An 18,457-nucleotide genomic window follows, 5' to 3' on the forward strand; every position below is an offset into this window, starting at 1 on the left:
AATGATGCTTCCATGCAGAGGGATATTTTGCTGCTGTCATAAAAGAATAAGGCAGCTCTGCATTTATTGAGGGGAACAAACTCCAAGATAGGTTGTTTAATGAAAAAAACAAGATGCAGGACACTGCATATTACTGTGAATAACATACTACACTTGTGTAAAAAGGGAGAGGGTAAGTATGTATTAATACATATTTGCTTGTTATGCATAAACTAATTCAGGAGGATAAAAATCTAATAACACTCACCTTGTAAGCAGGGAACTGGGTGGCTGGAGAACAGGTAAAGGAGAGAGACCTGTCACCAAAGAGCCTTTTGAGTCAAGAACCATGTGAATTACCTGTTTTTTTGTTTTTGTTTTTGTTTGCGGTACGCGGGCCTCTCACCGTCGTGCCCCTCGCGTTGCGGAGCACAGGCTCCGGATGCGCAGGCTCAGCGGCCGTGGCTCACGGGCCCAGCCGCTCCGCGGCATGTGGGATCTTCCTGGACCGGGGCACGAACCTGCGTCCCCTGCATCGGCAGGCGGACTCTCAACCACTGCGCCACCAGGGAAGCCCTGAATTACCTCTTTTTAAAAAACCCTTGCACTGAGGTTTTCGGGAGTTTAAGGTCCTCGTACATACCTCTTTGCTCTGATCTGCCTGCTCCCTACCCCTTCCCAAAGGACCCATTTAATCTAATGCTCCCTGAGCTTCTCAGCACCAAATGAAGTTCTGTTTTCGGTTTCATTTAAAAATTTCTTAGCACCTATTTTCTTATTTGCATTCAAATTGTATTAAATTTATTGATTGTGGGTAAGTGCTTTGTTTGTAATGTATTACCCCACGTCCTTGTTTATTTGAATACATTTTGCACAAGCCATTGTTGATGACTTTAGAATGGAAAAGTATTATCAGTACAAGATAGGAAATTCAAACAGTACAAACAATTGTACAGTGAAAAGTCATTTTTCTCTCTCTAGACCTCTGAGTGTCATCGGGGCCCATAGTTCCCCTGCTGAGTCTGCCACTGTTACCGCTTTTACATGTATACTTACATTTTAGCATGCATATGTAAACTGTACTATACATGTTGTTCCTCATCTGCATTTTTCACTTAACAACATAACTTGTCTTAGGATTGCGTTTAGGTTAGCGCATTCTTTTTACTAACTGCCCAGGATTCCAGGATTTGTATACATTAAATATATTAAATTTATTTAATTAGTCCCCTCTCGATGGGAATTGGGGTTGCCTGCAATCTCTTGCTACCACAAATGATGCCACAACACAGATATCCTTCTATCTGTAGGATAAATTCTTAGAAATACAGCTGCTAGATCAAAAGGGACGTGCATTTTAAATTTAGATAGATAGTTCCAAATGGCTCTGTGCAGAGGTTGTAGTAGTTCCACAGCATGTAAGATTACCCAGGCTTTTATAAAGTTTCCAGCTGCCTCAGCCTGTGGTATAAGATAAAATATCAGTTGAAGGGAGGACAAGCTAGTTAACACTATAGGTGGATTAGTGCTTTTATTTTTCCCACTGCAGCTGGTTAAGATCCCATGAGGAAATATCCAATGTAGTGAAGTTATTAAGTGTGGCTGTCAGAAGGTTGGCAAGATGGAGGTGACCTGGGTGTGTCATCTGCTTTTCAGCAGCCCCCAGTGACAACTGTACTGTCCTTGCTTAGTTTTGTTTTGTTTTTCCTAGGACCCTAGCATTGTGAGACTTATTTTGGATTCATAGCCCTTAAGATCGACCTGGTCAGAGCTCATCATGTCAAAGTTGAAAAGCTCAGAGTCAGTCCGGGTGGTGGTTCGCTGTCGGCCCATGAATGGCAAGGAAAAGGCTGCTTCATACGACAAGGTGGTGGATGTGGACGTGAAACTGGGGCAGGTGTCGGTGAAGAACCCCAAGGGAGTGGCCCATGAAATGCCCAAGACCTTCACCTTTGATGCCGTCTACGACTGGAACGCCAAGCAGTTTGAACTCTACGACGAGACGTTCCGACCACTGGTGGACTCCGTCCTGCAGGGTTTCAATGGGACGATTTTTGCTTATGGACAGACAGGGACAGGGAAAACCTACACGATGGAAGGAGTCCGGGGCGACCCTGAAAAAAGAGGGGTCATCCCTAACTCGTTTGATCACATCTTCACCCATATCTCTCGATCCCAGAATCAACAGTACCTGGTCAGGGCTTCTTACTTAGAGATCTACCAGGAGGAGATCCGAGATCTCCTCTCAAAGGATCAGACCAAAAGGCTCGAGCTCAAGGAGAGGCCGGACACTGGAGTGTACGTGAAAGACCTGTCTTCCTTTGTCACCAAGAGCGTGAAGGAAATAGAGCACGTGATGAATGTGGGGAACCAGAACCGTTCTGTCGGTGCTACCAACATGAACGAGCACAGTTCCCGTTCGCATGCAATTTTTGTCATCACCATTGAGTGCAGTGAGGTGGGCCTTGATGGCGAAAACCATATCCGGGTAGGGAAATTGAACCTTGTAGATCTTGCTGGCAGCGAACGGCAGGCCAAGACCGGTGCACAAGGGGAAAGATTGAAGGAAGCGACCAAGATCAACCTGTCCCTTTCAGCCTTGGGTAACGTCATCTCTGCCCTGGTGGACGGCAAAAGCACTCACATTCCATATCGGGACTCAAAGCTTACCAGGCTCCTCCAAGATTCTCTCGGTGGCAATGCTAAAACTGTGATGGTGGCCAACGTGGGGCCTGCCTCGTATAACGTAGAAGAGACTCTAACCACTCTGAGATACGCCAACCGTGCCAAGAACATTAAGAACAAGCCAAGGGTCAATGAGGACCCTAAGGATGCCCTTCTTCGAGAATTCCAGGAAGAGATTGCTCGGCTCAAGGCCCAGCTAGAAAAACGGTCCATTGGCAGAAGGAAGAGACGAGAGAAGCGGAGGGAAGGTGGTGGCGGTGGTGGGGGTGGGGAAGAGGAGGAGGAGGAGGGAGAAGAGGGTGAGGAAGAAGGGGATGATAAGGATGATTACTGGCGGGAACAGCAAGAAAAGCTGGAGATCGAGAAGCGGGCCATTGTAGAGGACCACAGCTTGGTAGCAGAGGAGAAGATGAGGCTGCTGAAGGAGAAGGAGAAAAAGATGGAGGATCTGCGGCGGGAAAAGGATGCTGCCGAGATGCTGGGCGCCAAAATCAAGGTACTGTACCCTGCCTTAGGCATGGTCTTTTTTTTTTTTTCAAATCTTTTTGTTTTATCAAAAAAATGATATGAAGGATGGTGTCTATTCAGGGTTTGTGATACCCAGTGTCCAAGGAACATTTGTTGAATTGAATTGGATGAAGAAAAACAATTTTTCTTTGACAGCAATAAGACTAACACCCATGTACCCCCTCCCCCGCCCCGGCCCAGTATAAGAAATAGAACAGCATCCATAGCTTTACAAGCTCTTTGTGTCCCCGCCCGCTCAGAGGTAACTGTTATCTTGGATTTGGTGTTTACTCTTTCCTTGCTTTTCTTTATAGTTGTCCCAATGTGTATATATATATATATATCTCTACATAAAAGATAGTTTTAGTTTCACATACTTTTTATCTTTTATATAAATGGAATCCCACTACTATTATCTACTTTTATTTGCTAAATGTTATGTTAATGAGAGTTATCCATATTGATGCCTGAAGCTGTGATTCACTCATTATAATTGTTCTGAGAATTCTGTGGTATTCCATTCTCCTGATAGTGTGGGTTGTTTCTGCTTCTTCTTTTTTTTTTTTTTTTTGCCCTGAATTCCTTGTACTTGGCTCCAGGAGAACACATGTGCGCGAGAGAGTTTCTTGCCTGACATCGGCAGGTCCTAGGGTGTGTGTAGCTTCAACTTCGCTAGACAATGACATGTCACTTTCTAACGTGGCCCTGTGAATTGAAGCTTCTACCAGAAGGGTATGAGTCCTGGTTGTTCCTCATCCTTACCAACACTTGTGATTAGCAGACTTGACTTTTTGTATATCTGGCAGATATACACTGGTATCTCCTTATGGTTTTAATATGCTGTGTCTCTGATTCAGCAAGATACAGAACAGTTCCGTCACCATCCCCGGCCCAGAGGCTCCCTTGCAGTCAGCCACTGTGTGGCAATGGCTGAATTGTATTCTAGAGCGTGGAGGCGCCCCTTGTGTCGAGTGTTCTTTCTGTCCACAGTGTACAATTCCGTCAGGTGCCTGGACTCTGGGCTGCCACCTGGCTTTAATGGCAGAAGAGAGCTCAGAGCTAGCTCTGGAAATCTGAGGATGACCACTGCTTGACCACAACCCAAAATTCCTCTGAAGTTCTATCTTATGGAATTTGTGCAAACTTTAATTTCTACTCTAAAATGTATCTATGTTTATTAATTTAAAAATGACAAGTGATCTCTTTCTTGCTTCCCCTTCCCCTACCATATGAAGCTGTACTTTATCTGTGGCATCATAGTAGCCCTTTCACAGAGCTGGGTCCTATTTTACTTCAGAGGCAGGGGTCCTTTCCAAGACTTTCAAGACCTGGTGTGAAAATGGAGTCACATACAACACAATTAGGAGGTAACTGTGTTCCAGGGAGGGGCTTACTATGGGATTCCATTATGTCACTTCACCCCTCCTCACTCCTGCACTTGTGTAACTGGGTGAACCCATGTTTGATTTCCATGCTGTTTTTTAAGATCACATCTGTTATTCAAGCCCAGGAACCACCTCGAACCTTTAAACAACCTGGGATATTTGGGCAACTCTCAGAAGCCAAGTGTGGCAAGACTCAGCATCCCCTCAAGGTCACTCACTGTACCTCTTAGAAGTTTTATTTATGGGAGAATGACATTACATCTGTCTTTCTCCATCCCTGGATGCTGTAAGATCACAGGACAAAAGAGTTTTAGAGTTGGAAGGGTGTGTGTGGTGAGGGGAGGGTTAGTAATCAGTCCAGCCCCATTTTGAGAGAAGGGGAAAATTTCAAGCGCTCCCTGAAACATGGCAGCAGGGGTATAAGCTTCTTAGAAGCAAGGTTGTGGGGGTTTTGGATTCCATGCTTTTCAGGTGCAAATCCTTCCCCTGGCTTCAGCCACCATCTAAATGCTGAAGCCTTGCAGTCTGTATAGTCAGCCCAGAGCTGTCTCCTAATATCCCAGCCCGATAGCCTCTGCCTACTGGACATTTCCACGGAGATGCCCACGGCCACCCAGAGCCCGCCCCTGCCTGCCTTTTCTCAGTCTAGCCAGACTCCGAAGAGTTGTCATTGCTAGCTGCTGCTCTCTCCCTTAAGCCTCTGAATGCTGCCTCGCTTGGACCCGTCCACTTTGCTCTCCCCAACCACTCCCGCCCTAGCCCAGGCCCGGACCCTTAAAACCACGTCCTGTCTGCTCTCCTTCCACCCAGCCTGCCCTTTTCCAGTTATTCTTCCTGTCGCAGGGAGTTTTGTTTCTAAAACATAAATGTGATTTTGTACCCTAACACTCAAAGGACACGTCAGTGGTTCCTGCGGTTCTCAGGGTCAAGCTTAGTCTCCCTTCACAGGGCTTGGAGGTTTTTGAATTGACCCCTGATTGCTTTGCCAACTTCATGTATCACCACACCCTACCCTACCCTCTGAAAAAAAATTTTTCTTAGCTAATTCCTTGAGACAGGAAGCTTTCCCTGACTCCCTCCAAAAGCCAGAATTCTCTCCCTCCAGTGTGCCTCTCCCCTTATTACTCGGTCTTTTCCTCCTGATGAGATCTGACTCCATAGGGTAATAGGCCGCTTACTTGTCTGTGGCCCTCAGTGGACTCTCAGCTTTGTGATTTGTATTTACAGCTGCATCCTCAGTACCTAGCACATAGGAGGTGCTTAACAGGTTCTTAGTGGGGTCAAATACTTTGTACAAACAAACCTAAACAGTGTTTCTTAAAGAGAAAGCTGCAATTCATGTATGTCTGGGGAAGCTATATCTTCAGTGTTTCCAAGATAAAGCCCCCAGTGAAGCGGCCTCAGCCCTACCCGTGATGGGAAGGGTACAGCTGAGCACACTATATTTTCCCCCGGAGTTCATCCCCTTGGGCTCAGTCCTGAGCTCTTTATCTTTCACGGGCTTCCCTGTGAGGAGCTGTGTTCTGAGGGACACCACTCATCAGATGGATTCTACTTTTTCCTCACAAAGGCCATGGAGAGTAAGCTGCTTGTTGGAGGAAAAAATATAGTAGATCATACAAACGAACAGCAGAAAATCCTGGAGCAGAAACGGCAGGAAATTGCAGAGCAGGTAACTTTTCATTCCTTTTTGGAGAGAATGGGGTGGGGTGAGGTGTGTTAATGGGACAGAGCAAATATCTCTTGTATTAGACTCTTCAAAGGGAACGGAACTGAAGTGTGTCGGCCCCTTCCTGGCGGGAGACCCTGACCTGGAGCACCCGGCCCCATATTCTTGTAGAGACCTTGTCGCTAGGCACACTGATCGATTTTGTGATGTTGCTCAGAAACGTCGAGAAAGAGAGATCCAGCAACAGATGGAAAGCCGCGACGAGGAGACCTTGGAACTGAAAGAGACGTACAGCTCATTGCAGCAAGAGGTGGACATCAAGACCAAGAAACTCAAAAAGGTATGAAAGGAACGAGGCCAGGCAGAGGTGCCTTGAGGCTTGGGGCAGAGGGAGAACTCTGTTGCCTAGAGGGCCGCCCCTCTCACCTGCCTCTCCTGTTGGTCCCAGCTCTTCTCGAAGCTTCAGGCAGTGAAGGCCGAGATCCATGACCTCCAAGAAGAGCACATCAAGGAGCGCCAGGAGCTGGAGCAGACACAGAACGAGCTCACCAGGGAGCTGAAACTCAAGTAAGTTCTGGGCCTTCCAGGGCTCCCCCAGCACTTGCTGGGTTGCCGTTTGTTCAGCGAGAAACACACCCCTGAGGACAGGGCCCTACTTCTCTCCACCCCATCTCCTGCCACCTTGTCTGTCTTCTGTTGATTCCAAAGAAAGTTATTTTCTGTCTCTGGGTCCCATCTGTTAACTGAACATCTTCACCAGATGATCTCCAAGTTCCTTTCCACTCTACCTTCCTGCCTTTAAACAAGGCTTCTATCTATTAATAAAAGGGAATCTTTTATTAACTAGAATTTTCTGAATGGTATCATGAACAGCCAAATACCCATCACCCAGATTCCATGATAAACAACCTTTTGTCCTCTATCTTTCATAAAAATATTTTAAAGCAAATCTTACCTCATATTATCTCCTTCCTATATACCTACATACATGACCACAGTGCTTTTCTTAAAAAAAGCTTTATTGAGGTATAATTCACATACCACACAATTCACCTATTTAAAGTATACAAGTCATTTGTTTTTCCGGCCGTGCCGCATGGCTTGTGGGATCTCAGTTTCCTGACTAGGGATTGAACCTGGGCCATGGCACTGAAAGCCCAAAATCCTAACCACTAAGCCACCAGGGAACTCCCCTACAAGTCATTAAAAAAAATATATATTTACAGGGTTGTAAAGTCATCACCACAATCTAATTTTAGAACATCTTTGTGTGCCCCCCACCCCCACCCAAAGAAACCCTGTACCAATTATCAGTCACTCCTCATTACCACCTCTCCCAGCCTAATAACTACTGGTCTACTTTCTGTCTCCATAAATTTGCCTATTCTCGACCTTTCTTATAAATGGAATTATACAATATGTGGTCTTTTGTGACTGGTTTCTTTCAATTAACATGCTTTCAGGGGTCATCCATGTTGTACCATGTTAGCACTTCATTCTTTTTAATGGCGGAACAGTATGGTATTGTATGGATATTCCACATTTTTTCCATTCATTAGTTGATGGACATTTGGGTTGTTTCTACCTTTTAGTTGTAATGAATAATGCTGCTGTGAACATTTGTGTACAAGTTTTATTGTGGACTTAGGTTTTCAATTCTCTTAGGTTATCCAAGAGACTTACAGTTTTAGGTCTTACCTTTAGGTCTGTGATCCATTTTGAGTTAATTTCTTGTATAGTCTGAGGTATGGTTCCAAATGCATTCTTTTGTATGTGGATATCCAGTTGTTCCAGCACCATTTGTTGCAAAGGCTCTTCTCTCATTGTCTTTGCACCCTTGTTGAAAATCAGTTGACCATAAGTGTAAGGGTTTATTTCTGAATTCTCAGTATTGTTCGATTGAGCTATATGTCTGTCTTACGCCAGTACCACACTGTCTTGATTACTTTAGCTTTGTAGTAAGTTTTGAAATGAGGAAATGTGAGTCTTCCAACTTTGTTGTTCTTTTTCAAGATTCTTTGTGGCTATTCAGGGTCCCTTACATTTCCATATAAACTTTAAGATTAGCTTTTCAATTTCTGCCAAAAAAAAAAAAAAAAAAGCGAACTGGGATTTTGATAGGGACTGTGTTGACTGTATAGATCAATTTGGAGAGTATTGTCATCTTAACAGTATTAAGTATTCTGATCCATGAACATGGGATGTCTTTACATTTATATAAATCTTTAATTTCTGTCAAGAATGTTGATAGTTTTCAGTACAGTCTTTACACCTCTTTTGTTAGATTTATACCTAAGTATTTTATTTTTTTGATGCTATTGTATATGGAATTGTTTTCTTAATTTTATTTTCAGAATGTTTGTTGCTAGTGTAGTGTAGAAGAAATAAAATAGGTTTTTGCATATGTAATGATATCTTTCCACCTAACAAAATTAACATTGTTTCTCTCATACCCTGTCCTTATTCAGATTTTCTTGGTTTATTAAGATCTACATAAGAACCACATATTGCATTCGGTTATTATGTCTCTTAAGCTTATTTTAATCTGGAGCAAACCTTTTCCCTGTTAAAAACTTTTTTTCCTAGTTGACTTGTTGAAAAGGCTAGGGTAGACAGCCTATAGAAACATCCCACCTTCTGGATTTGTCAGTCTGCTTCTTCACAGTGCCATTTAACTTGTGATTCTATCTCCCTTACTTCTCTGTAACTGAAAGTGAGTGCTCAACCTTGGCTGCGCACCGAAATCACCTGAGGAGTTTTTTAAAATAGTGATGCTTGGTCTAGGGCAGTGGTCCTTAAACTTTCAGCAGGCACCAGATCATCTGAAGGGCTTGTTAAATGCAGATTGCTGGGCCCATACCCAGAGAATCTGATTCAGTATGTCTGGGGTGGGGCCTGAGCATTTGCATTCACAAGTACCAGCTGTTGCTTCTGCTGGTTTGGTGAACACACTTTGAGAACCGTTGATCTCTCATGAGGTTTGGCTAAAATATTGTAACTGCTATTGATGTGCAGCCTGGCTTGAGAACCACTGAGCTCATGGTTTCAGCCAGCAATGATCTTGTCTGGCTGCATTATTTCATTAGGGGTTTTGCAAAATGATGGTTTTTTTTTTTTTTTTTTTTTTTTTTTTTTTTGGCGGTATGCGGGCCTCTCACTGTTGTGGCCTCTCCCGTTGTGGAGCACAGGCTCCGGACGCGCAGGCCCAGCGGCCATGGCTCACGGGCTCAGTTGCTCCGCGGCATGTGGGTTCTTCCCGGACCAGGGCACGAACCCGTGTCTCCTGCATCGGCAGGCGGATTCTCAACCACTGCGCCACCAGGGAAGCCCAAAATGATGGTTTTTTTATATCGGTCCTTCCACCACATTTGCTTGAAGTTTTCTTTAAAGAGAAAATTTCCAGGGGACTTTCCTGGTGGTCCAGTGGTTAAGACTACACTTTTCCACTCCAGGGGACACAGGTTCAATCCCTGGTCGGGGAACTAAGATCCTACACGCCGTGAAACGTGGCCAAAAAAAAAAAAGGGAACTTTTCAAAGAGATTCTTTTAATGATTAAGTTTTAAATTTGGAAAGGAGCCCTTAAAATTAAATGTATGTGTCAGTCCTCTTTCTAGGCATGTACACCTAGAAAAAAGGTTAGAACAAAATATGCCAAAATAATAAGAGTATCTCTGGGTGGTGAAATTGTGTGTAATTGTATTTCTTAACATTTTCTAATGTATAAATAGGACCTTTAAAATCAGAAAGAAAAAATGTAAATATATGTTATAAAAAATAGTTTCTTAAATATAAAATAAAGAGAAAATTTCTTCTCTCCAGAATATTTTTTTCTTTAAGGAAGCCATTTTCATTGCTATGTCTCTCTTATTAATATCTTTTAAAAAATTATTATTATTATTATTATTATATTTTTGGCTGTGTTGGGTGTTTGTTGCTGCACTTGGGCTTTCTTTAGTTGCAGGGAGTGGGGCCTCATCTTCGGTGCGGTGCATGAGCTTCTCATTGCAGTGGCTTCTCTTGTTGCGGAGCACGGGCTCTAGGTGCGTGGGCTTCAGTAGTTGTGGCACACGGGCTCAGTAGTTGTGGCTTGAAGGCTCTAGAGCATAGGCTCAGTAGTTGTGTTGCACGGGCTTAGTTGCTCTGCAGCATGTGGGATCTTCCTGGACCAGGGCTCGAACCTGTATCCCCTGCATTGGCAGTCGGATTCTTAACCACTGAGCCACCAGGGAAGTCCCTCTAATTAATATCTTTTGAATAAACAGCAAGTCAGCCTGTTTCTCATAGCACCCTACACCTCTGTGGTGTTTGTTTTGTGTCTCTCCCACGTTAACACCCCTTTGGCATTGTTCTGTCCTGAGGTTTTGAAAGAGTGAACACAGAGCGGGCAGGAGATCGTCATCACCATGGAGAGACACAACCCAGTGGGTTCCAGTTTCATTGTTTGCTGTGTTCCCTGGGTGCTTCTTAGGCAGAGACTCTTCTCAGGAATGGTCTTCATTCTCAGGGGTCTAAGGGACTGAAATCCATCTCCTTCTGCTCTCTGTTCTGGTGATTAGAATGTGGAGTTCTCCGCCTTGGGCAACAATGCATAGGATTGGAGGAAGGCAGTTTAATTTCTAATCTGTTTTCAGCATTTTGGAAGTTAACGAGCTGGCTTAGCAGTACCAGTGGCCCTCCCAAAATACTTCACTTAGCACATGTTCACTCCAGCGTAACCCAGGCATTGCCTTCCTCTTTAGTCCTTTCACCTCCTCAAGCTGCTACTTCTTGGGCATAAGTGACCTTTCCATATTCCTAGGACAGACCTGTCAGCATACCTAAGAGTGTTTGTCTATCTCAGGCAGAACCAAGTGTCATTCATGTCTGTACCCCAGCTCTTTGTATGATGCTGGGCCCATGGTAGCTGCTCAGTAAATGTTTGCTGAGTGACTTGACCCTTACCTATTACTTACTTCATGTGGGACCAGATAGCCAACACCCCATTCGTATTCTTTCTCCATCTATTCACCCGTGTGTGTGTGTGCTCTTACAGGCATCTTATTATAGAAAACTTCATCCCTCTGGAAGAAAAAAGTAAAATTATGAATAGATCCTTCTTTGATGAAGAGGAAGATCATTGGAAATTACATCCTATAACCAGACTGGAGTAAGTCACAAATAACTTCAAGTAGACGTCAAGGTGGGAAGGAGGGAAAGAATGTTGATAAGCTGGGTTTGGCCAGAGAGGTATGGTAAGAACACAGTTTGATCCATTTAAACTTGGAACCGATTGCAGGTCTTTGTGGCTGCCATAAGTCCATGGGGTAAAAGTTTGGTGATGAGTATGGTATTAGGAATTGGGCGCCTTTATCACAGTGAACTAATGACCTTTCCCAAGTTCCTGCTTTTCAGCTCCCCCAGCTGTCAAGTGAAACGTGCTGGGCCAAGGTAGGGGCGGTACATAGGTGTTCTCTTACGTGTCAGTCTGGCAGTGTGGAGAAGGATTCTCAGTCTGCATCTGGATTCCACTGGAAAGATGGGAGATGTCTGCCAAGGCTGTGGGGGTGGAGAGTGTCTACAGCTAGGCTTCGCGCCTGCTGTCTAAGAACTGGAGGATGACTCAGGGCCCTTCCAGCTTAAGAGATGTGTGATGCTCACACTTGAATCAGAAAGCCACTCCAGCAGAAAATATAAGCAGCTTCTGCCCCATTTACATGTCAGCCTTCAGTCCAGGGAGTTTCTTGCTTCAGGTTCTAGATAAAGAAGGCTCAGTGTTCTGAGTGCTGGTTCCACAGTACCGATCCTGGGACTGTGGAACACACTCCAGCCAGGGCTTTGATCACCACAGTCCATTTCCAGGAATCAACAGATGATGAAGCGGCCAGTATCAGCTGTGGGATACAAGAGACCATTGAGCCAGCACGCAAGAATGTCCATGATGATTCGTCCAGAGGCTCGATATAGGGTGAGAAGATTGTACTTGCGTTTCTCTCTCCTCTCTCTTAGAAGAGAGTAGATTTATGTAAACCCTTAGGTTCTGGTCTGCAAAGTCACAGTTTGTATCCTCTTTCCAGAGGGACCTGAGGACAGTTAATATTAATAATAACAATGATAACGAATAATAGATAAATATAATTAATAAATAACAAATGATAATAAATAAAAAGGTAAAAGAGGATGAGATTTAGCAAATCAGGAGGGAAGGAGGAGAGTCCAAACATACTGTCCATGTAGCCAATAATGAGCTTCAGAACGGCCTCGTGGGGAGATGGGAAGGAAAGTAGACGTCTAGTAACAGGAGATGGAAATGTGTTAAAGAGCTGATGGTCCTTCCATTTAACATAATGTGCATGAGTCAAGTAGTTATTTGAAGTGACATAATTGATGACTATTTAATGACCCAAGCGTATTTTACAGTAAAAATACCATACAGGCTTCTATTAATAAGCACTTGCTGTGTGCCAGGCACTGTACTCAGCACTTTGCTGCTTTCTCTGATTGAGCCCTCTCACCTACTCTGTTCAGTCAGTCCTGTGGCTTAAAGGTCAGGTAGCTGGTAAGTGGATGAATCAGGAGACACATGTGTTTTTAAGTTATAGAGCAATTGGTACTCGAAGTGTATATATGAATTTTAAAATCTGGTGTGAAGTAGATCAGAATGTGAATTGGTTGTCGCTGGTTAATGGAAGTGAACTCATTTAAAATTTTCTTCTTTTTGCTTATCTGTATTTTCTAACTATCAGTGGGGAACTGGTATGACTTTTATTTATTTATCTATTTAGGCCGCACTATGTGGCTTATGGGATCTTAGTTCCCCGACCAGGGATCGAACCTGGACCACAGCAATGAAAGCACCAAGTCCTAACCACTGGACTGCCAGGGAATTCCCTGTATTACTTTTATAATGAAAGATTTTCACTTAAAAATTTTTAAATGTTTTTGAATCTCCCTTAGTAGCCAGAGCAAAACAGATTAGGATTAGTTAGCTCCTCAGGCACTGTTCTTCCTGGCATTGAGTTATTTTACATAAAGAAAACAAAAGCAAAAAAGATGTGTTAGGTGTGGCTTTATGTAGTGGAAGATAAGTGATGTGTCACACAGAATCCTCAGAAACTTTTTTCTAGCAGTTTCAGAGAGTGCCGGTTATTTCATGTCTTAAGCCAAAAACATGATTTTAAAGCCTACAAATCAAATATGTGGGTTTCCAGGTGGCTTACCTTGATCTAAAGGTAGAATTTAAAGCAGTGGCTCTCAGATGATTTTTAGCAATGGACCGGCTCCATTAAGAGAAATGTTATGCACTATCTCAACATATAAAATTGATCAGTGGAGCCACGCCATTCTTTCCCCCACCTTCTCCCAGCTAGGGCCCCTCGTGCCCCCTCTGGGGCCCTGGGGCTTGAACTGTACTGCGTGGGAGGAGCTAGAGGGGAAGATGTGGAACCATGGGTGTTCTTCCCTCTTCACACTCAACTTGGTATTTAGGAGCTAGGTGAAGGCCCACCGCGGGATATCAAGTGAGGGAATCTATCTCCAAGGCCAGTTATGAGGCAGGGCCCAGTCTGATTTTTAAAATGTGGTATTAAGCACATATACTGCCACACACACACCCTCCACATATATACACCATACCTGCCTCCTTCCCCCTGCAACCAAAAAGTTCATCCACGCTGCCGTAGGTGGGGAGATTATTGGTGACTACTGTTTTCTCCTGCGTATCTTTTTGTATTTTCACGTTGTCTACAATAAATGGGTTTTACTTAATTTATTCTTTTCCCCTGACTATTCCCCTTAGGGTAGAATACATGTTCATTGTTTGTTTGTTTTTTTTAAAAAATGGAAAATAGAGAAAAGCATAGAGAAGAAAATAAAAATCATCTGTAATTGCACCAGGAAGAGTTATAAAACTACATCACTTCCTCCAGGCAGGCCCTTGGTAGGCCTTGAGTAGCATGCAATTTGCGGTTCTGTTCTTGGGTTTAGATTGCTTGGACTCTCTTTGTGTGATTGGAGGCCATCCTAGCTGGTCTTGGCTCTGCTTCTGCAGGCAGAAAACATCGTGCTGCTGGAGCTGGACATGCCCAGCCGGACCACCAGAGACTACGAGGGGCCTGCCATTGCCCCTAAAGTCCAGGCCGCGTTGGATGCGGCTCTGCAGGATGAAGATGAGATACAGGTGGACGCTTCGTCCTTTGAAAGCACTGCAAATAAGAAACCCAAGGCCAGGTGAGTGGCTTTTGGTGACCTATGTTTGAACAGAACATGTTTGAACAAGGACAAATGAGGGGAGAGGGTGGCAAAAGTGCTTGTTTATCATGGAAGTAAGTGGCAGAGCCAGAGTTAACCTAGGTCTATCTGAATCTACAACCCAGGCTCTGAGCCTCAGTTTAAATGACCAAGGATTTAATTTGGTGCTAAATTAGAAATTCTATCTTATTAAATTCTGGATTTGAAGTTTAAGGAAAATAATTGAGTGAAAAACCAAAAAGGAGTGAATTCTACCTGCAAACTTAGTATTTTTTACCAATTTGGAGAAGACAGTCAAAATATGATTTTAATGGAATAACAATTGCTGAGAATCGGAGGCCCTCCCCTGAGATCTCACTCCTCCGTTGGCAGGTTGTGTTAGCCATTGAAGAGGGGCAGGCTAGGCTGTGCCAGGCTCTGGTGGTTTTACAATTGAAAGTCCACTGAGGCAAGGCCACCCTGAGATGTAATGGCATTTGATGGGAAAGGAATCTGATCTGTGTCAGAGACGGGATGTGTAATGTACATATGTGCTTGACTTTTGCAGACCTAAAAGTGGAAGGAAGTCGGGATCCTCCTCCTCTTCCTCAGGAACCCCCGCATCTCAGCTTTATCCACAGTCTCGGGGGCTGGTTCCAAAGTAAACCCACTTCCTCCTCTCCCAGGGTATAAACAGCGTTTGCCTTCTGAGAGAAGAGACAAGCAAAAACCCGCAGAGAGGACTCGAGCCCAAACTCAGAACCATTCCCCTGGGGAGAAGCGATGGCCTCTTTGCAGATTAACCAACTTAATCTGGTTGAAACATGCTGGTCATAATCTGGCACTCAGCGCCTCTGGGAACCGTCCTTTAATTAGCATCTCAGAAATGCATGGGTAAGGCAAAGTGCGATAGCCGAAGTGAAAGGCAAGAGAGTGACCAGTGACCTTGCTTCCCTTCTCCCTTGCCCTCCCACCCTCTCCCCTCTCCTTTCTAGCCTGTTCTTTACACTGGGCTCCCTTCTTGTTGAACAATAGGGCAGAATCAGGAGTCACCTTAGCAGGACCAAGTCTTTGGAGGCTCAGAATAAAATGATACTGAGGTTGGAAAGCGAAAGCCCTAGAACTTGAACAGGTGCTTGTTTTTGTAGGTAGAAATGAGAAATCTCATTTGGAGCCAAGCCTCCGAGGGTCACGGTCCATGCCCCTCAGTAAGAAGTGGATCTCCCTTTGGGATCTGCCGAAGGAGCAAATGTTTTCCCAGGAAGCTACCGACTTCTGCTCCAGAAGGATTCAGTGTCAGAGGCAATAGAAGTAACATTCCCTTTGCCTCCTTGGAGAGTTTAGGGAAACAGCTTCTTTAAAACCTCAAAACCATGACCATTTTGTCAAAGACATAAATCTGTAAGTTGATGCCATGTCCATACACCGTGTCACTTTACTCTTCCTTTGTCACCATTTTCCCCGTGCACGCATACTCTGAGCCTCCCTGCCTGGGCCCGTCCTCTGCCTCCAGAGCATGCTCTGCAGTGGGCCTGTTTTGTGGGAGAAGGGAGGCTGGCTCTGCCTTCTCTGATGGGATGAGAGCTGGGGGACGAGACACATAGTGGCACTTTGGCATCCCCCGTTTTGTTCCATATTTGCATAGAGAGCATCGGGGTGACTAGGCAGGTCAAGAGTCAAGAGGCTTGGTGCATTGGCAAGGGAAGACATAACAGATGGAAGCAGAGGAATCCTGCCTGCCTTCAGCAGGAAACTCACCTCATCCTAGAACTGTGGCTCTTCTCAGGCAGAGCCAAAGGTGGTGGCGAGGCGTGGCTGTGCGATCAAATAGGCTCAGAGGAGAGAGTTAGGAATTTCCGTTTACATATACTAGTTCGGTTTATAAGTTTTAGTTCTTTGTATTATTGAAATTCAAAGCTTCATTTTACGTTGGTCATTAGGTGAATGTTACTCATTTCCCCCTAAGAGAAGCTCATAAATGTGTGCGGGTGTGCAAGCACAAGCTTCCAATGTGTCTGCGTGTGTTTGTAAGAGAGAGAGAGAGAGAGATCAAGAACTTGCCCGACTTTAGAAATATGCTACCGTGCAGTTGTTGCCTTTGTCTGTATTAACGGCCCGTTGAATGATTAATCCAGGCTGGAAGCTCCCACGTGGGTGTCTGAGTCCACGAGCCAAGCCTGAGGGGACAATATGCGTCCCCAGTCGGCCACACCGGCGCACCTTGCTGGCACGGTGCCTCGGGAAGGTGGCGACTCAGGTGGGCCTTGAGTTATACTTTAACTCAGCTGCTCAGTTCCCAGGGCACATTTCTGGATCAGAACCCGTGGGAAACAGGAGGTACCAAGTGCAATGTCTTAGTGCTCTACAAATGGAGCTCTGTCGTCTGACAGCTTGTCTCCTTTTTATAACCATTCTTTCTGAACCCAGGACCCTTTTCAGCAATTCCCAGAGCATAATGGAGGCATCCCTCATCTTTCTTGGGATCGAACTCTGCTTCTTTATTATTTACTAAGAATTTACCTGTTTGAACAGGAACCAGATAATGAGGTGGGTAGCCTAAGATTGTGACCTGCCGGTTCCACCTGTCTCTCGCACCACATTTCCTCCAAGCTAGTCTGAATTCTCTAGGCTGAACATATCCGTTTGGCAAATCTGAGAATTGAAAATTGCAGATGACACTGTAGCTGAATACTGATGTCTCGAGGTGGCTATTCTGACCACAGGTGGTTGAGTGACCATAGAACTTTTCTAAGAAGGCAAAAGAAGAAAGCCAAGTTGACAGGATTATGAAAACAGGCTTGCCTTGTACTTGGCTGTGTTCATCTGGTGGTCTGTGAAACGAAGTAGAAGAACACCTGGGTGGAGGTGAAGCCGTCCCATCCCGGAGCAGTGTCCGGTGCTTTTCTTCTGTCAAAATGGATCCGAGAAATGTTCGAATAGAGTAGACGGTAGAATGTCTTGCTGCCACCGGAAAGCTGCTTCTTTGGGCTCTGAATTGAGCCAAATGTGTAAACCTACCGAGTCGACTTGAGGGACCTGGTTTTCATGTCTGTAGTCATGCTAGAATGTTCCAAGCCATCTGAGGGCCTTCAAGTCAGCAGCAGCTAATGAAGTCTGGCAGCAAGTCTAACAGGATCTAAGAAGCTCATCTGAGAGAAGGAGTTTGAGACCGAGTGTGCAACCCCCCTCAGTGAGGCCCCCTTTTGCTCTGGTTGGTAGGAATGTATCTGGCTTCAGATTTCAAATCCCGTGTCTCCCAGGCCCCTGGATTCAGAACCCAAGGCCACAAATCATAGGCATGAAGCACTTTCTTAAGACTCCGCCCTAACATTGGATTGTCCTCCGTCGAATGCCTGCATGCTGCTTGAATCTCACCACCCGCACCTCCACGACCAAGAGCGTCAGAGAGTTCTGCGGCTCAGGCGTGGGCCATGCCCCACTTCTGTCTGACTCTTGTAAGTCCTCCTTCACTGAATGTAGAATGGTTGCCAGGTTTCTGAGAAGCGTCGATTCCCTGTTAACGTGGGATATCAGTTCTGCCTCACATTTCCCACTTGAGGTCGAGGCTCACTGCAAACAACGCCTTGGGCCATCTCAGTGCCATCAGTGGACGAAAAGGGGGCTATTCATATTCTCTAAAAGCCATAATCGGAATGCTCAAAGGGACCTGGATAAGAAGAGTGGGCCTGGCTATTGTCTGTGTCATGCAAGGTTTTGTCTTGTACTGTTCAGAAATCTGCCCCCCTTCTCCCCACCCTTGTTTCTTGAATGAAATGCTTTTGAGGTTATTTATGAAAGGAGTGATCCTGGGGCAGGCAGGAGGCAGTGGGCTTTATGGCTCCTTGGAGTTACTATTGATCTTGACCTTCTCTTTGGCTACCTTTAGACAAAGAATATGCCAATACTTGGGGCTCTAATTTTACAACTCATATTTATTTGTATCATCTCTTTGTCTAGGAATGTAAAAGTGATTCTAAACTAAGATGTGTAATAAAAACCAATCAGATTTATTGTACTTACAAAAA

The 18,457-nt window shown here is 44.8% G+C and overlaps 1 protein-coding gene across 2 annotated transcripts in view; it reads left to right on the forward strand.

The window, feature by feature from the left end:
* The window catches only part of KIF3B (kinesin family member 3B), a 37,958-nt gene extending 19,501 nt beyond the window's left edge, over nt 1–18,457 (forward strand). For both annotated transcript variants that reach the window (XM_067012305.1, XM_059038241.2), the window contains 8 exons: nt 1,691–3,160; nt 6,127–6,228; nt 6,443–6,565; nt 6,674–6,792; nt 11,260–11,373; nt 12,066–12,171; nt 14,254–14,432; nt 15,001–18,457. In XM_067012305.1, coding sequence (XP_066868406.1) covers nt 1,757–3,160; nt 6,127–6,228; nt 6,443–6,565; nt 6,674–6,792; nt 11,260–11,373; nt 12,066–12,171; nt 14,254–14,432; nt 15,001–15,097 — 2,244 coding nt within the window. In that variant the 5' untranslated portion in view covers nt 1,691–1,756 and the 3' untranslated portion in view covers nt 15,098–18,457. The remainder of the gene's footprint in view (nt 1–1,690; nt 3,161–6,126; nt 6,229–6,442; nt 6,566–6,673; nt 6,793–11,259; nt 11,374–12,065; nt 12,172–14,253; nt 14,433–15,000) is intronic.

The sequence above is a fragment of the Kogia breviceps genome, chromosome 14 (genome assembly GCF_026419965.1).
Source record: "Kogia breviceps isolate mKogBre1 chromosome 14, mKogBre1 haplotype 1, whole genome shotgun sequence".
Taxonomy (NCBI): Eukaryota; Metazoa; Chordata; class Mammalia; order Artiodactyla; family Physeteridae; genus Kogia; species Kogia breviceps.